Source organism: Tursiops truncatus, chromosome 11 (genome assembly GCF_011762595.2).
Source record: "Tursiops truncatus isolate mTurTru1 chromosome 11, mTurTru1.mat.Y, whole genome shotgun sequence".
In the NCBI taxonomy this organism is placed as follows: Eukaryota; Metazoa; Chordata; class Mammalia; order Artiodactyla; family Delphinidae; genus Tursiops; species Tursiops truncatus.
In genome coordinates this window covers 85,252,024-85,269,133 of record NC_047044.1, presented here as the reverse complement: position 1 = coordinate 85,269,133, position 17,110 = coordinate 85,252,024, and the positions used below count along the sequence as shown (strand labels likewise).

General features: G+C 34.8%; 1 protein-coding gene across 8 annotated transcripts in view; it reads right to left on the bottom strand.

Moving 5' to 3' along the window:
* Positions 1-17,110, bottom strand: part of ABCC9 (ATP binding cassette subfamily C member 9) — a 153,296-nt gene that overhangs the window by 125,857 nt on the left and 10,329 nt on the right. For 7 of the 8 annotated variants that reach the window (XM_073788976.1, XM_073788975.1, XM_073788973.1 and 4 more), the window contains 6 exons: positions 14,493-14,614; positions 6,951-7,117; positions 5,661-5,903; positions 3,403-3,597; positions 1,035-1,187; positions 375-530 (listed from right to left, as the gene is read on the bottom strand). In XM_073788976.1, coding sequence (XP_073645077.1) covers positions 375-530; positions 1,035-1,187; positions 3,403-3,597; positions 5,661-5,903; positions 6,951-7,117; positions 14,493-14,614 — 1,036 coding nt within the window. The remainder of the gene's footprint in view (positions 1-374; positions 531-1,034; positions 1,188-3,402; positions 3,598-5,660; positions 5,904-6,950; positions 7,118-14,492; positions 14,615-17,110) is intronic. The other variant, XM_073788974.1, reaches the window with a different exon arrangement.

Here is a 17,110-nt window from a genome sequence, read left to right as displayed (position 1 = left end):
TGATAACAGCTTATTAGTGACCTTCTGGAGGCAATGGCACATTAGTTTAGTGACTAATCAATTAGGCTCTTTGGGAATTCCAATCAAAATGAAAATTCCCTTCAGGTCACCTCTGATGCAGTCATTTAGAGGCAGCCTGGAATTTTTGATGCATTTTAAATTACACCATGTAGGCAGCTACCTAGTTGATCTGTGTATAAACACATTTTGATAAAATAAAGCACATTCTAAATCTTTGTGCCAAGCACTGTGAATGATATACACATGGATTTGGATTTCCATTACGAATGAAAAAACGAACAATAAATTTTAAAACTGATATCTTCTTGTTCTTATTTCCTCTGCAAATAAGAATCTTACTTATATTGACCTACCTGAACAGGCATAGCCCATAGATTGGGACACAGGAACAAGAACCACATGAGTTGATTGGTTTCAATGGCAACCAAGTTATTGATCTGACCCAGGGTCATCTCACCCATGGATAAATTAGATGTAGAAAGCCGCAGGATTTTATTGTATATCATGGCCTGAAAAAAAAAGAAATGTACTTGAAGCTCTAAACTTAATAATCAACATTATGCTTATTTTCATTGAAAAAAATAACTTTTTAAAAATTTTTGAAAAAAAGGAGAAAAACCCTATAATGCCATCTTCTTAAGTCAACCATTATTTTCATTTCAGTATTGTTACTTTCAGTCCTCAACTAAAGAGAAACTTATTTTTTCTTGTGATATAATCTAAACATATATTCAAATTTAAACATAATCTCTGGAACAAATAGTAACAGAAATAAATAAATGCAAGATTTCAAAATATTTTAATATATTATTATAAGTATTATTTTTAATTCTCAGTGGGTTTATTAATTAGCTCTGTGGTTCTTTTTTATTCATTAGATCCTAGAAGTGTTGATGTCATAATATCACAGTGAAAATGGAAGGAAAAAACTAAACTGAAGCCTCTACCATTCCTATCACTGGATGGTATGTGGCATTTTCAAGAGGCCAAGATCATTCAAAGCTTGTACGTACCAGCAGGGCTCCACGGAGATTAATGCCAGTCTCTATGGTTACATAGTAGGAAGCCTGCAAAAATGTCCTTTGCAGAATAAGAGCCAAGAACAGAAGAACTGCTAGAACATAGGCATTTTCAAGAAATTCCTTTGATGAGAGGGTTTCTGAAGTCTTATCCCAAAAGAAAAAAAGATATAAATTAAAACTGTTCATATACTGGTATACAGTTTGCATGCATTAAACAATACATGGTTGTTAAATATAAAAATTCAATGTCTATAGTACAGCGATGGAATGAGCCACAGCAAGGCAATTTTGGGTTTTCCTCATAATATCCACAGATACAAATACAAACCCGTTCAATGTAAAAATTCCCAAATTGATGATTAAGATGGCTGGAAATGCCTGAAGGCATTTGTAGGAAAAAAGGTATATTAAAAATTTTTTAAGTTGAATACATTTTCTACAAAGATATAGTCTACCTTAGTTAACTGGAAAATAGTAAACCAAGATAGAAGTTAGTTTAGACTGTAATTTAGAAGTAGAAGCTAAAAGCTGATAGTCGGTCAGAAAGACCAATGGGACAAAAATAAAATTTCCAAGACCAATGAAACTAAAATACAATTTCCATAGCCTTATTAATTTAAAATAATTCTACAGAGTTGACTTTTTCTGATCTTCATCTATCTGAATTCATATAATGAAATAAATTATAAAATACATAATTTGGCTATTTATTTCACCCACATGACACTTTCAGTGACAAAACACAACTTATGAAAAACTGTTTTAGTCAGATTATGACTTAAGTCATCATAAGAATATACAGATTGATTGCTTTTTGTTTGTAACTAGCATATGGTAACTTGTTTGTTAGAAGTAAGGGAAAAGCAACACTCAAATCAACACATGTCAATTTGGGCACTCTTCAGTTTTTATGGTTTAGATCCGTTAAATTCTACTTCTGGTCCCCTTCCTCTTCTTTCCTGGGGATACGTACAAATGTGTAAGTGTCTTCCTTCTCAGAAAAATACATGGTTAATATGTGTAAGGGAGAGGGATGATGGAATTCTATGTGGAATTCCGATATCTGTATGTAAATCAGGCTACTAGGGACAAAACATCACAAACGTGTATTCAATGGTAAAATATCTGGTTCACCTCTATTACAATTGAGCACTAATATATGCAAGGAACTGGGCTAAGCATTGTGGGCACAAATGGGAACTGTTCTTAGTTGCTCTGTTTAAAAGAGCTCACAACCTAGAAAGGTAAGTATATCCACAAATAACCTGCTTCATTATAAATAGCATTTATGGTAAGTGTCAACGCAAAGTGAACAACGTGTTAGAAGGGTACCAAGGAGAGTCAAATTCCAACGAGGACAAGCAGAAAAAGTTTCACCGAAGATGCAGCATTTACTGCAGGCTTTGAAAATGTGTACAATTTTAATAGGTAAAGAAGGGCTTCCCTGGTGGCGCAGTGGTTGAGAGTCCGCCTGCCGATGCAGGGGACGCGGGTTCGTGCCCCGGTCCGGGAGGATCCCACATGCCACGGAGCGGCTGAGCCCGTGAGCCATGGCCGCTGGGCCTGCGCGTCCGGAGTCTGTGCTCCGCGACGGGAGAGGCCACAGCAGTGAGAGGCCCGCGCACCGCAAAAAAAAAAAAAAAAAAAAAGGTAAAGAAAAGAGGACAGGAAATTAGATTGAGAGAATAGAAAAGGAAAATTGATTCATCGGGACTAGAGTTTCTATATGTGAAACTAGGGAAATCAACTCTTATTTTAGAAAGAAACTAGGTGGGAAGTTCATGATGCAGACTTTCTTAAGAACAGGAAATACAAGATATAAATTTATAACAGCAAATAATTTATACTATATAGTCCCCAACAGTAACATAATATCTAATAAAAGTATAATGTGACTGGCCCTGATAATTGTGAAACAGGATGATGGCTTTTACTATATAGGAAAAGATAAAAGTACATACTACAAATCACATTGCCGATATCATTGGTCATAGGCCTCTAAAAAAGTGACTCAGCCACCCTCATGTACTCATGCATGAAAATTCTTTACAGAATTGCTATAAAGATCTAATAAAATAATCAATATGAAATTTCTGAGCATCGTTTCCAGCACACAGTAAACGCTTATTAAATGTTTATAGTCTCTGAATCTGAGAAATAATTTTGCTGGCCACATCCATTCATTGAATACATACACTCATGTTTTTCTCTACAAGGAAAATGATTGTTTTCTTTCTTTTAAAAAGCATTCAATTCTCTGTAAATAAGCCTGTTTGAATGGCTCATAAAACTGCATTTTAAAAAAGTATAAAGAAATTTGCCAATAATATGTTTCCTTTCAAAAGCACCACAAACTTACTCCTGTTGTGTTATTTGTCCCATTCTGGGTTTCATTCACACGTTGAACTATTCCAGAAATACAGAGAGGTCCAGCAAAACCCAGTAAGTCAGCAAGATAACGAAATGTGCTACTAAGTAGAATTGGTCTCCCGAAAGCTGTGTACATTGCTAGCCATATAGATGGAGTCCGATTCGGATGCTCGGCCACTTTTTTCTGAAAGAAAAAATAAACACCTTGAGGAACCATAATAAAATAATAGAGCAGCAATTAATCCTAGGAACTATGGACATCTCTTCCAATATTTCTTATATTTTAAAAGATTAAAAATAAATGTTACTGAATCCCTTTCAATATGGTACATATAGTCTGGTATCCTTGCATCCTTTGTAAACAATAACTACTGAATGTGTTTTAATGAAATAGAGAGAATGAAGAGTAACCAGGCCAGTTTTTCACACGTTTTGTATTATTTTTCGTTGTCAAAGGATGATCCCAAATTCTTAAGACCAAACTAATTTTAATTCCCTTTGATTTAGAAAATGAATAAATTTGTCATGAATATTACCAAATAACACTGTATGGAAAAGAAAATAGTAAAATACAAAGGTCCAGGTTATTGACAGTCTAGTTAACATTTCTGAAGTCACCAGATCACAAGAGATTCACCTATCAAGTTACAAGCTAAACAAAAGAGATCATCCAACTTCAAATTGTTTCTTCTCCAGGTATTTCCCATCTCCATAAATGGGGGTCAATAATTTTTTAAAAGTTACATTAGACTTGTGTTTCCTAGTTATTCCTCAAAGAAATGCAGAATGAAGAATGGCATATTTGCTTAAGCCAACTCATGGCTTCACACTTCTATAATCATGTGCTGAAAAGATTTTAAGACCTGAACAATTATAATTACATCTTGGAGAGGAAGTAGATAGAGTTTCTTCATTGTGGCAAAGAAGCTAACTCAATGCATTACAGTTCAATCGTGTTTCATATTCAACTCCCTGTGAGATGAATAATTCAGTTATTTTTTAAAGTTTACTGATAAAAGACATTAACACACTGAGTTCAAGTGACTCTGTATTATAAAGAGCAGTCAGAAAATTTAAGCTATGCTTAGGCTATAGCGTTCATCTTTGCTTTAGAAAAGAAGTTTTAAAAATATTATGAAGGGCTTCCCTGGTGGCACAGTGGTTGAGAGTCTGCCTGCCGATGCAGGAGACACGGGTTCGTGCCCCAGTCGGAGGGGCTGGGCCCGTGAGCCATGGCCGCTGAGCCTGTGCGTCCGGAGCCTGTGCTCTGCAATGGGAGAGGCCACAACAGTGAGAGGCCCGCGTACCGCAAAAAAATATATATATATATTATGCAATACTTTTCCCAGAGGTGAAACCAGAGAGGTGACTCAGGTTCGTTTGTAGTAACCATTTCCTGCAATATTAATTTCATAACACACATTTTTGACACAAAACAGAGGTCATTTTCATCATTTACCATAAATGCTTTGTTGATCTTGATTTAGAACAGCCAAAAACTCTTTAATTGATCCATCATACCCAATTCCCTTCCAATGTTGGTGTAAATACTCCTATTTTTAATTACAATAATATCTGTAGGTGATAGCAATATAAAATACATCTTCCACGGTGGCTCTCACACAGAACTACTCAGAATGATAACAAGACAAATTGAAAATATCCAAAGATTTTGATATTTAAATTTTTAAAAGCAATTATAAATACCCAGAGAAAATACAAGAAGAAACCAATTTTGCCAGATAGGTAGCATGATACATGGAGTAGGTAGGTGATGCCCCTTTATTTAATTTAGTTCCCCAATTTTGAAACACAGAATCCAAATTTTAATTAATAATTAATTTAAGGGTTTTAGTTTCTCAAAAGTTATTCATGGATACTTTCCCTTTAAATAACAAAATTATTGACAAGATACCTGAAAAAAGACAATAAAAATTCCATGCATTATTAATATGTGGTGGCAAGGATTAGACATACACAATTATTGAACTTAATTCTTAGGTCCTAGAGAAAAGACAGTGTTCTCTCTGTCCCTCCTCATGTAGTGACTGGGCAACTCACACACCATATTTCATAGGCTCTTCTGGTATATTCTCAGCAGCCCAGTTAACATGACTCAAAACTACTGGGAAAGACAGATTGAGAAAATCTGCTCTTCCTTAACTGTAGGTATTATTATTATTAAGCCTTTATATTAACAGGCCCATTCTCTACAATCACGGACATGAAAAACAGATACTAACTTACCTTTTGTTCTTCATATGCATCTTTCAAACAAACATAATTTGTTACCGCCCTCATTGCTATTGGTAATTTTCCAATTGCCTTCAGATCAATAGGCTTTTTATGAGCAGATATGATGAGCGTGTTCATCCACCAGTATGTTGCTTTTGACAGTAAATTCACAAACGGTTGAAGAAATCTCACACCCAGATCCTGGAGGTCTTCAGGAGGCTTTACTTTCTGAGGATTCATGAAGAACACATATCTCTGTGGCAAGAAAAATTCCACAGGATAACAACCTCTTTTTCCACATACTAAAAATAAAATTTTAACCTTTTCTACATTTTCATTTCATGAGGCCAAAATTTATATTTTCATACTTCTTTCCATCCCTTTCTGAAATATCCTTCTGAGGAAAAAAAAAATCCCTTTCGTTGTGAAAACATTCTAATTAAATTCCAGAATTTCACACTTAATACACTTGGGCCAATGCTAAAAATCAATTACCCCTTTAAAAGAGAGTTATCACTAAAAATCAATCTTTCGTGATATCCTTTCACGATATTTCATGATACTTAGTGGTAGATTCAACTAAATGAATATTTTTACATCGTGCAGATTGCTTAAATGTGTTATCAACACCACTGTTGAGTCACTCTGTTAATTTGTGGTCTGGCTAATGTTCGCTGTTTCCACTACCCATTGCAACATGTATCTTGTCATTCACAGCAAATTCAGAGTGCTCTGATGGAAAATGAACATTGAAAACTCAGTCACTAGTATATCACACTATATAACGGGCAGCGTTATGTGGCGGGAAGTACAATAGGTTTGTAATCACAGACCAGGTATGAGACTTGACCATATTACTTTGGCTATAAAGCTAGAGTTATACCTACGGAAGTTTCTTCACCAATGAAATGAGCAAACTGGATTAGGTTATTTTCTTTTCCATTCAAAATCTCTACGAATACACTAATTTGATTAAGCCAGGTTTGCTTTGGACCAATCATGGATGATGGAACTACCTGATGAAAAGAGTTTCATCTATAATATAGACGCAGCATAATGTTTGGCACACCATAGGCACTTGATGAATATTTATGAATGAATACAGTAAATAGATTCCAGGGTCACACTGAGATTTTGGGAACATTAATGGTCTGAAACTTAGTAATTAGTTCAATTTTATATTTATACACATAGATGATATTTCACTGTTTATCCTCTTAAATACTGATTCTTAACTGACAATGATCTTTAATATTCAGGTTTTGAACTCCAGTAACTATACAAAAATCACTAGATACCTACCCTGACGCGAATGACATTGATCTCCACAGCCATCAGGAGTCCATTCAAAATGACCATTATGCCTGTGATGCAGAAACGCAGGTCTGATACTCCCCAACCAGACTGCCAGTATTTGACCAACTTTATAGTTTTCGTGATAAAGGCCATTACCCAATACAGGAATAAGGCTGAAAAAATAAAAAGTAAAAAGAAAAGATACAATCTTTCACTGCTATTTTTTAAAGCTTCACTGAAATTTCAATATACATACAGTGTTGACAAGGACAATTTAAGATATTCTATTTCCAGATAATTTTATTTGTTAACAAAACAACAGATACGCTTTAGTGTACTTTTGGAGTTTTGAATTGGAAGTATGATAATGACTTTAAAATATTAGTGCTTCCACTCTGATTATGTGGGATAGATGTGCAGATATAAGAAGACATGTAAATAGGACAGACTATACTCTTCAGAACTTAACATGTAATTAATTCTATAGACTTTAAAGTTAACTTTATATTTTGGTCTTGTGTTTTAAGAAGCCCTGATTATATAAAGAGTTAACAAACTGTGTAACCTATCCATTAGTAAGTATGTTGCAATTGCCGGGGGTGTTATCCTGGAATTATTATGGAATCTATGTAGCAATGTAATAGGGTTTCTGCTTTACTGATCAGAATTCAGGTAAGTTAAGTGACTCTTCTCACCCAAATGGTTTAAAACACCACAGGCATTCACAGTACACAGAGAAGAACACTGATCCTATAGAGCAAACTAGACCACAAGTAGGTCAGAAAAGTAGGGATCTATATCATCTCATAACCACAGCCAGCATTTTGCAGAAATATGAGATGAACGCACAGACTTTCCTAGAAATCTGTCATCAAGGATCCAGTATACTTTGAACTTTGAATAAAGCTCAGTACAAATGAATATGAGATGAGCAAGAAGAAATCTAAAATACACATAAGACAATCCCGCTTGGACAGCACTTATCAAAACCAGAAAGTTTAAGGGTGATCACAACTTCCTTAGAGAGAAATAACTGAACATTGGCATAGAAACTTATATTTTTTTTTAGCTTAAAATACAGGGATTGTCAGAATGGATTTAGAACAAATAAGTGGACCAAATTATGTGCTATCTAAAGAGATTCACCTTAATATAAAGAAACAGTAGATTGAAAATAAGTGGGTGGAAAAAGCTATACAATGAAAACAAGAAGCATTAGAAACCCGGAGTGGTTATATTAGTATCAGATAAAATGGACTTCAAGACAGAGTATTATCAGAAAATTTTAAACTTTTAATTATGATAACTGTGTCATTTTTCATAAAGACAATAAAAAATACACATATGCCTAATGAAGATTTAGAAAGTCTGAACATTATCAACCACCTTGAACTACTTTATATGTATAAGACTGATATTTAATATTATAAAAATACACCACCTCTGCAAAATCTACATTATTGTTAAATTCACATGGTACTCGTACACACTGTATACTCACTCAGAAAACAAGAAGCAATAAATTGAAAATCACGGAAATCATATAAAGAATGTTCTCTGATCACGATGAAGTTAAATTAAAAATCAAGAATAAGCATATTGACTTTTCTATTGCTGTTTAGCAAATTACGATAGGTTTAGAAATTTAAAACAACACACATTTATTATCTCACAGTTTCTGTGAATCAAGGCTGCAATCCAGGCGTGGACTAGGGCTACAGTCTCAACAGATTCGGTATCTTCATCTTTGCCAAACCTTATTGGCTGGAAGCAAGTCACAGGTCCACTCATACTCAAGTCACTCAAGGTCCACTCACACTCAAGTCACAGGTCCACTCACACTCAAAGTATACAGAATGTGAACACCAGGCAGAGATAATGGAGGTAACCTTTGGATTTTTCCACACACTAAGATATCTAGACATCTCCAAATATTTGGAAATTAAACAATATGCAAGAGGGAGGAGATATGGGGATATATGTATAGCCAATTCACTTTGTTATAAAGCAGAAACTAACACACCATTGTAAAGCAATTATACTCCAATAAAGATGTAAAAAAAATACATTTCTAATTAACCACATGTTAAAAAAGAAATCACTAGGGAAATTAGAAAACATTTCAACTAAGTTATAAGGAAAATACTACAGATTAAAAAATTAAGAATTGCAACTAAAATAATACTTAGAGGAAAACTTATGGCTTTAGATATTTATTTTAGAAAAAATTAGGTCCAAAATCAATGACCTAAGCTTCCACCTTAAAAGCTAAGGAAATAACAATGAACAAAATAAAAAGATGAGAGATAACTGTAAAAAGGCAATAAAATAGAAAATGAATAACTGAGAAAATGAACAAATCCAACAAGGTTGATTTTTTTGAAAAGATCAAGAAAATTCATAAGTCCCCAGCTAGGCTGATCAGGAAAACAACACAGATTTACCAATATTAGGAATAAAAGAAGAGTTACCCCTACATATCCTATGTACTTAAAAAGTATGATCAGGGAATATCCTGAACAACTTTTATGACAATAAATCCAAAAACTTAGATGAAATAGAAATTTTCTCTATATGTGGAATCTAAAAGGAAAAGATACAAATGAACTTATTTACAAAACAGAAACAGACTCATAGACTTAGAGAATGAACTTATGGTCACCAGGGGGGAGGGATGAGGGGGAGGGATAGTTAGGGAGTTTGGGACTGACATGTACACACTGCTATATTTAAGATGGATAATCAACAAGGACCTACTGTAAAGCACAGGGAACTCTGCTAAATATTATCTAACAACCTAAATGGGAAAAGAACTTGAAAAAGAATAGATACATGTATATGTATAACTGAATCACTTTGCTGTACACCTGAACTATCAACTATCACAACATTGTTAATCAACTATACTCCAATATAAAATAAAAAGTTAAGAAAATAAAGATAACTTCCCTTGAATCTAAAAAAAAAAGTAAAATAAAAATAAGCTTGTGTAATTTCAGAAAACAAAGGAAAATTTCTCAAAAACTGTAACTGCCAAAACTGCCATAAGAAGAAACAGACACTCTGAAGAGTCGATAATAAAGAAATAAATTTATAATTTAAAATCCCTCCTTAGTTAAAACTCCAGGTCCAGATGACTTCACTGGTGAATTCTACTGAACATTTAAGGAAGAAATGAAATTAATCTCACACAATGTCCTTCAGAAAACAGAGAAATAGAGAACATTTTCCAATTCATCTGTGTATCCCAGCATATAAAAGCCTGACAAAGCTATTGTGAGAAAAAAAAAAAAAAACCCAGACCAATATCCCTTACAATAAATGTAAAAAACCCTAACAAACTCTAGCAATATGTAGCATGGATAACAAATCATGACAATGTATGGCTTAGCCCAGTATGCTCGGTTACTTTATCATTTGAAAAACCAATCAATGTACGTCAGCAGAAACAACAGAAATATAATTGCTACAAGTGATGCAGGAAAAAAAAGTCTTTCAATAAAATTCAACATTTATCATGACTAAAAAAAGAAACCCTTGAGAAAGCAAAGCTTTGCATAGAAAAAAACTTACTTGATAAGGTCTTATATAAAAAGCTTAGGGCTTCCCTGGTGGTGCAATGGTTGAGAGTCCACCTGCCAATGCAGGCGACACGGGTTCGTGCCCCGGTCCGGGAAGATCCCACATGCCACGGAGCGGCTAGGCCTGTGAGCCATGGCCTCTGAGCCTGCGCTTCCGGAGCCTGTGCTCCGCAGTGGGAGAGGCCACGACAGTGAGAGGCCCGCATACCGCAAAAAAAAAAAAAAAAAAAAAAAAAAAAAGCCTATAATCAATTTTATAATTAAGTATGAAAGATTATATTCCCCTAACATCAGGAGCTAGATAAGGATTTCACTCTCACCATGTCTATTCTGCATCTTACTGGAGGTTCTACGTAGTGCAATATAGCAAGAAAAAGAAAAAAAAAGCATAAAGTTTGAAAAGAAACAAGTATAACTGTCTCTACTTTCAGATGGTATGTTTGTTTATATAGAAAATCCCAAAAAACTTACAGAGCAATAATGAAAAGTGATGAGTGAATTTCCAAGGTAGCAAGATACAAAGTCAATATAAAAAACCTGTTGTATTTTACACACTGGCAGAAACAATTGGAAAATAAAATTTTAAATACACTTCCATTTATAACAGCAGTGGTAAAACAAAAAAGCTAATAATAATTTTAACGAGACATGAAAGATCTCTACATCTCTATAAAATATTGCTACAGGAAATGAAAGGAGACCTAAAAAAGTAAAGAATGAATTGTGAGACTCAACGTTTTTAAGATGTCAGTTCTCCCCCAAATTGTTCTGTACATTCAGGGCGATCCCTATCATAAGCCCCCCAAGGAATTTTTTTTTAAAGTAGGAACTGACGACCTGATTCTAACCCGTATATGGTAATAAAAAAGAACTAAAGTATCCAAAACAGCCTTGGGAGAAAAACAAAGAAAACAAGCTGTATGATCGTAATACATGACTTCAAGACCTCCAAAGCTACAGTAATCAAGACAGAATAGTGATGGCATAAAAATCCATGACTGTATCAAAGGAATGGAAAATATAGAGCCAAGAAATAGATCATACTTAAAGTCATTTGCTTTAATTTTTTCAAAGTTCCCCAAGAAATCCAATGAGAAACGGAAAGTCTATTCCACAAATGGTGCTCAAACACAGCTATACAGTTGGAAAAAAAAGAACCTTGACACCAACCTCATACACCATACACACAACCGATTTTAACTGGATCACAGTCCTAAAAATAAAAACTGAAAGTATAAAGCTTCTTAAAAAACCCAGGAGAATATGAGGGCAACATATTTTGAAGGAAGGCAAAGACTTAAGACACAGAGAGCAATAACTATACACGAAAAAATAATAAATTATACTACATTAAAATTAAAATCTGTTCATCAAAAGACCCTGTTAAGTAAATGAGTTTGCAAGCCACAGACTGGGAGGGAAATATTCTCAAAACATGTGTCTGATGACATGCTAGTGTCTAGTATATACAAACTACTCCTACAACTCAATAATAAAAACGCAGTCCAATAAAAAGTGGGCAGGAGATATGAATATGCACTTCACAAAAATAACAAATGGCCAATAAACTCATCAAAAGTGTTCAACATCATTAGTCATCAGGGAAATGCAAATTAAAACCACAATGTGCTATTAGTACACACCCACCAGCATGGCTAAATTAGAAAATCAAGATCTTCAAACGGATGTGAAACAACTGGAATTCCCACACACTGTCAGTAAGCATGTAAAATAAACCACTTTGAGAAAAAATCTTGTGGTTTCTTACAAATATAAACATTTATGTACCTACCCTATGACCCAGCAATTTCATTCCTAGGTATTTACCCAAAAGAAATAAAAACATACATTCACAAAAAACTTGCACATGCATGTTTATAGCAGCTTTTTTTCATGATAGCCAAAATCTGAAGACAGTCCAGGGGTCTACTGACAAGAGAATGGAAAAACTGTGGTATATTTATACAGTAGAATACAACCCAACAATCACAAGAACAAAATACTGATTGATATTACATTATGGGTGACCCTCCAAAAATCATGCTGAGAGAAAGAAGTCTTACACAGAAGAGTTTACACTGTGTGATTCAATTTATGTGAAGTTCTAGAACAGGCAACTCTAATCCACGGTGGGAAAAAAATCGGTTAGATGTGCCTCTACAGAGATGAAAATGAGGATTGATTAGTAAGGGGCACAAGAAAATTTTCACGGATGATGACGGTGTTCTAGATTATGATAGGGTTATACAGGTGTATGCATTTAACAAATTAAGATTTCTGTACTTTGGTATGTAAATTTTATCTCACAAAAAGAACTGCAAACAAATATTTAACTTTAGCTAATAACATGCATGCTGAAATAATCAGGGAGTGATGAATAGCAACGCCTGTGACTTACTTTAAAATGCATCAAAAATTAAGATGAATTGATGGATGAATAGGGGAGTGGAAAGATGTAGATATTTGATAAAATAAATAGAAGAAAATGTATACTGAAGAATCTAGGTGGTAGAAAAATAAGTATTCATCTAATGCTTTCAACTTTCTGTATGTTTGGTGATGTTCCTAATATAATGTTGGGACAAAATTACTAGTTCTGGGTTCTTAACATGTGTGATTCTTCTAGGTCCAAATATTTCTCTCCTAAAATAAGAAGAAAGTTAGACTAGCTTTTAACCCTGTAAGTCCTTCCAGAAATATGATCAAATTGTGCCCTCTGTCTTGTATCTACATAAAAATTCAGAGCCGGATTCTGACTGCATTTCCTTCAAAATATTATTAAATTGCACATTTCCTTTCTAATCACATCTTATAACTCTTATATCCACATCAGTTTTTCAGAAACTTAATGTCAAGAGTATTGAATTCCCAATGTTATTTGTATTTTTGCTGTTGCCTTTTTTTGGCATCTACATAAGATTTCCGTAATAATATCTGCCTACAATTTTATACCAAACGGCTTTCTATTAAGATAATTCTGACTTGGACAAGCCTTTTAAATGAATATTGAACCCTGACAACTTGTTTTTATTTGATTACCTTTGCTGAATCATATAATGTGACGCAACACAGAATTAAATAATCAGCACGTATCACTTATTCATTTCAAATTTTAATATCCTCTGGATAAACAAATAAAATAATATTTGTGTGGTTTAATCATTCCTTTTCCTAACTGCTATATTCAGTAGTCAATGTCATTTTCATCAAATAACAATCAAACGAAATCCATGAACCTTAGAAAACTGTAAACATTTACTCACACAAAAACATACAACTCTGCCTACCATTTTAGAGGACACACAGTCCCCTGCAGCCCATGCATAATCCACGTTCTGTAACTTCACCTCAGCTTTCTATATGAAAGTGTACACCAAGGAATGCAAGGATGGATCACAGTATTACATGTAACTATTTGGAATGAGTTCTTTATTTCAGCATAAAGCAAAAAATAAAATTAGGAAAACTTTAGACAGCCTCTGATTTCCACAGGACAAGAAGGCAAGAGAGGCTTATAAAAAGTAATGTTAGGCAGGATGTAGATGTGAGCGGCTGTGCTTTGGGGGCAGCTGCTTCTCAGGAGAGTATAGTTTTCAGCATGCAGTGAACCACACTCCGCTGCAGAGAGGCCCTGATGCCTCAAGAGCAATTCTAGGAAGAGTATGACACGCCCACAGCATCCATGAAAGACTTGGATCTTCGGAAAATGCCTCAGGCCTCCAAACCAGAGGCAGAAACACGCAGAACTAGCTGGGGTGACTTGCTCATCAGATGTCCTGAGGGGATAGGGTTTTCACAGCCTATAATAACACAACTTACTTCATCTCCACATTTAATGGGAGACTAAAGAAGAATTCTCATGCCTTCCAATCCCTACCCTCGCTGAGAGCATTTACTATGAGGAAAAAGAAAAACAAATAGCTCTTGGGGGAAAAAACAACAATTACAACACTTGGATCATACTTACCTAAAAGTAATTTAGGAAAATTTGATGTTTCAATATTATGATAATATACTATTGATGTTGTAGTGGCAACAAATCCCATCACGGCCGGCATGAAGAGGTGGAGATGTCGCGACTCGCGCCGTCTACAGAGAGCGGGACAGTATCAGTGTCTACAGCTGATGGTTCCAGACAGCGTCACATTTTGTTTCCAACTTTTTCATTAAAACGTTCTCTCAGCAATATTTAAAATACAGAATGAGGTATTTTATATACAGAATGCTACGAGAATATACAAGGAAGATTACATTGGGAGACATAATTCTGCTGAAAAGACTTACCCTCACATGGAGGGTTGGGTAAATACAGCTAAACAAGATGTTACAATGCTTACAACAAAAGCAAATGTATAACAATTCCTATACTGAAGGGCAGAACTGCTGAAATAATTTAACACCTGAAGCAAGTAAAAACAATCAGCTGAATATGAACTCTACTGTATGTTAAAGTACATTTATTCTTTTGATAGTTTTCCCAGACTTTATGGCCTTCAGTGGCTTCTCCATTTTCATTAATTCATTCAACACATATGTGTTTGCTGGTCCAGACACTATTAGATTGTGGGATGCAACAGTGAACAAGACAAGATATAGTGTCTGTGGTCACAAAGTCTACAGTCTATTGAGAAGAACAATAGGAAATAGGGAATTATAACACAGGTGAAGGGACTGGGAATGCATGCAAGGCTAGTGCCTGAGACAGAGAAAGCCTTGAGAAAGGAGTGACTTCTAAACTGAGACCTTAAGAAGAGGAATTGCTCCTTAGAGGAAGTAGAGGAAGACTGTTCCAGGAAGAGGGTCTAGATACGTCCAAGGGTACTACTACAAGCAATTCAGTGTGGCTGCAAGGACACAAGACTTCATTCTGAGGGCAATAAAGAGCTTCAGGTGGATTGGAAATATGCCAGGACAGATGTGCATGGTAGACTGCCCTCAAGTCCATTTGTATTAATAATACCATACAGTTAAACATTTACATTTTCTCAAATTATTGAAATATACTGGTACACAAACGGTATAGAGAAGGAAGTAAATAGTTCAAGAGTGAAGGAAAGAGGAAGATTTGGGAAGGTCATTTCAGAAAAGGTATAGTTGACAATGAGAATTGAAATATAAAAAGGAAGCCACTAGTCAGGAAAGCGGTGGAAGAGCACTTAACAAACAGGGAACAGAATGTGTAAAATTCCAAGTAGTTTAGTGTTCTTTAAATAGTAAGTTTGAGATCAGTTGTATTATGAAAGGCACTGTATGCCACGGTAAGGAGCTAAAATCTAATCTTGCAGAAAACAGAAATACTTTAACAGGAAAGTGGTAGAATAAGATTAGGGTTTTAGAGACAGATCAATCTGGTAGTAGTGTGGATGATGGAGTTGGTAGGTACTGTGTGTGTCTGAGGTGAAGAGAGAGACACAGAAGGAAAGTAGTTAGTAAACTATGGGGAGAGGCCAGGTGAGAGATGATGAAAGCCTGAGTTGAGCTTTGCCAGCAGTAACATGAAGGAGATAATACAGTCTTTTGACAGTCTTTTTCTCCCTTCTCTTTGGACCACAGTAAGCCTTAGAAGAGTCACTTTTGGAGCAGGGTAACTTAGAGGTTAGAGTGATGAGACCTTTACATGGAGAAGTAATTTGCATGTATGAGTTAGGAAGGTGTTTTGCAGGTATGTTACAGGCTTACTTTAAACCATTTCACTTATGTTCCTAAGTAACTGTAATTTAATGTTGGTAGGATAGCAAATTATGAATAGCTTTAATTGTATGTTTAAAGTCATATGTTCACTTGGAAAAGACTGTCAAAATGAACAGGACTTAGCGTTAGGGTATGAGTGTGACGGTGATGGAGATGTAGAGAACAATTCTCAGGGGGCTTGGGCAGATGGTGATAAGATTTTAAGAGGAAGAGCCCATTGGAGAGAGGAATGTGTGGATTGTGAAGGTGTCTAATAAACACGCAAAAGAAGATGCCTAAAAGGCAAGTGTATGTGGAGATCTGGAACATAATCAGGGACATTTGGAGTTATTAATACAAAGAGGGTAATGAAAATGTGATAGTACTATGATAGTGTAAGAGCTGGCTTAAAAACCACCCACCTCCTCCCAGAAACAGTTCAAATAATCAAAGAGAAAAAGTAGGAAATAAATAGTTCATCGTTACAGAAATTAAGAAATGCTTCTAATACTCTTTAATTATTGAAGCAAAGAAAGAATCAGAAGGTCACTTAATATTTAGAAAATTTAAAAATGAGCACACTACCCATCAAGGCCTATGAAATGTGGTCAAAACCATACCCAGAAGAAAATTATAATCTTAAACATGTTCAATAAGAAATTATTATAATAAATAAATTAAGTAGTCAATTCAAGAAGTTAGAAAAAGAATAACAAACAGTAAGGGAGGCAACAATAAAGGATTAATAAAGATAGCAGAAGCTACAGGAAGGGTTATATTTACTTTATTTCTTTATTAGGAATTTAATATGTTTCTTAACCATACTAGTATTTTTATTAAGATTTCTATCACATTGTAACTGTTCTACTTACAATGTAGTATAGTTTTTGAGTGTCCCAAAACCCTATTCTTTCC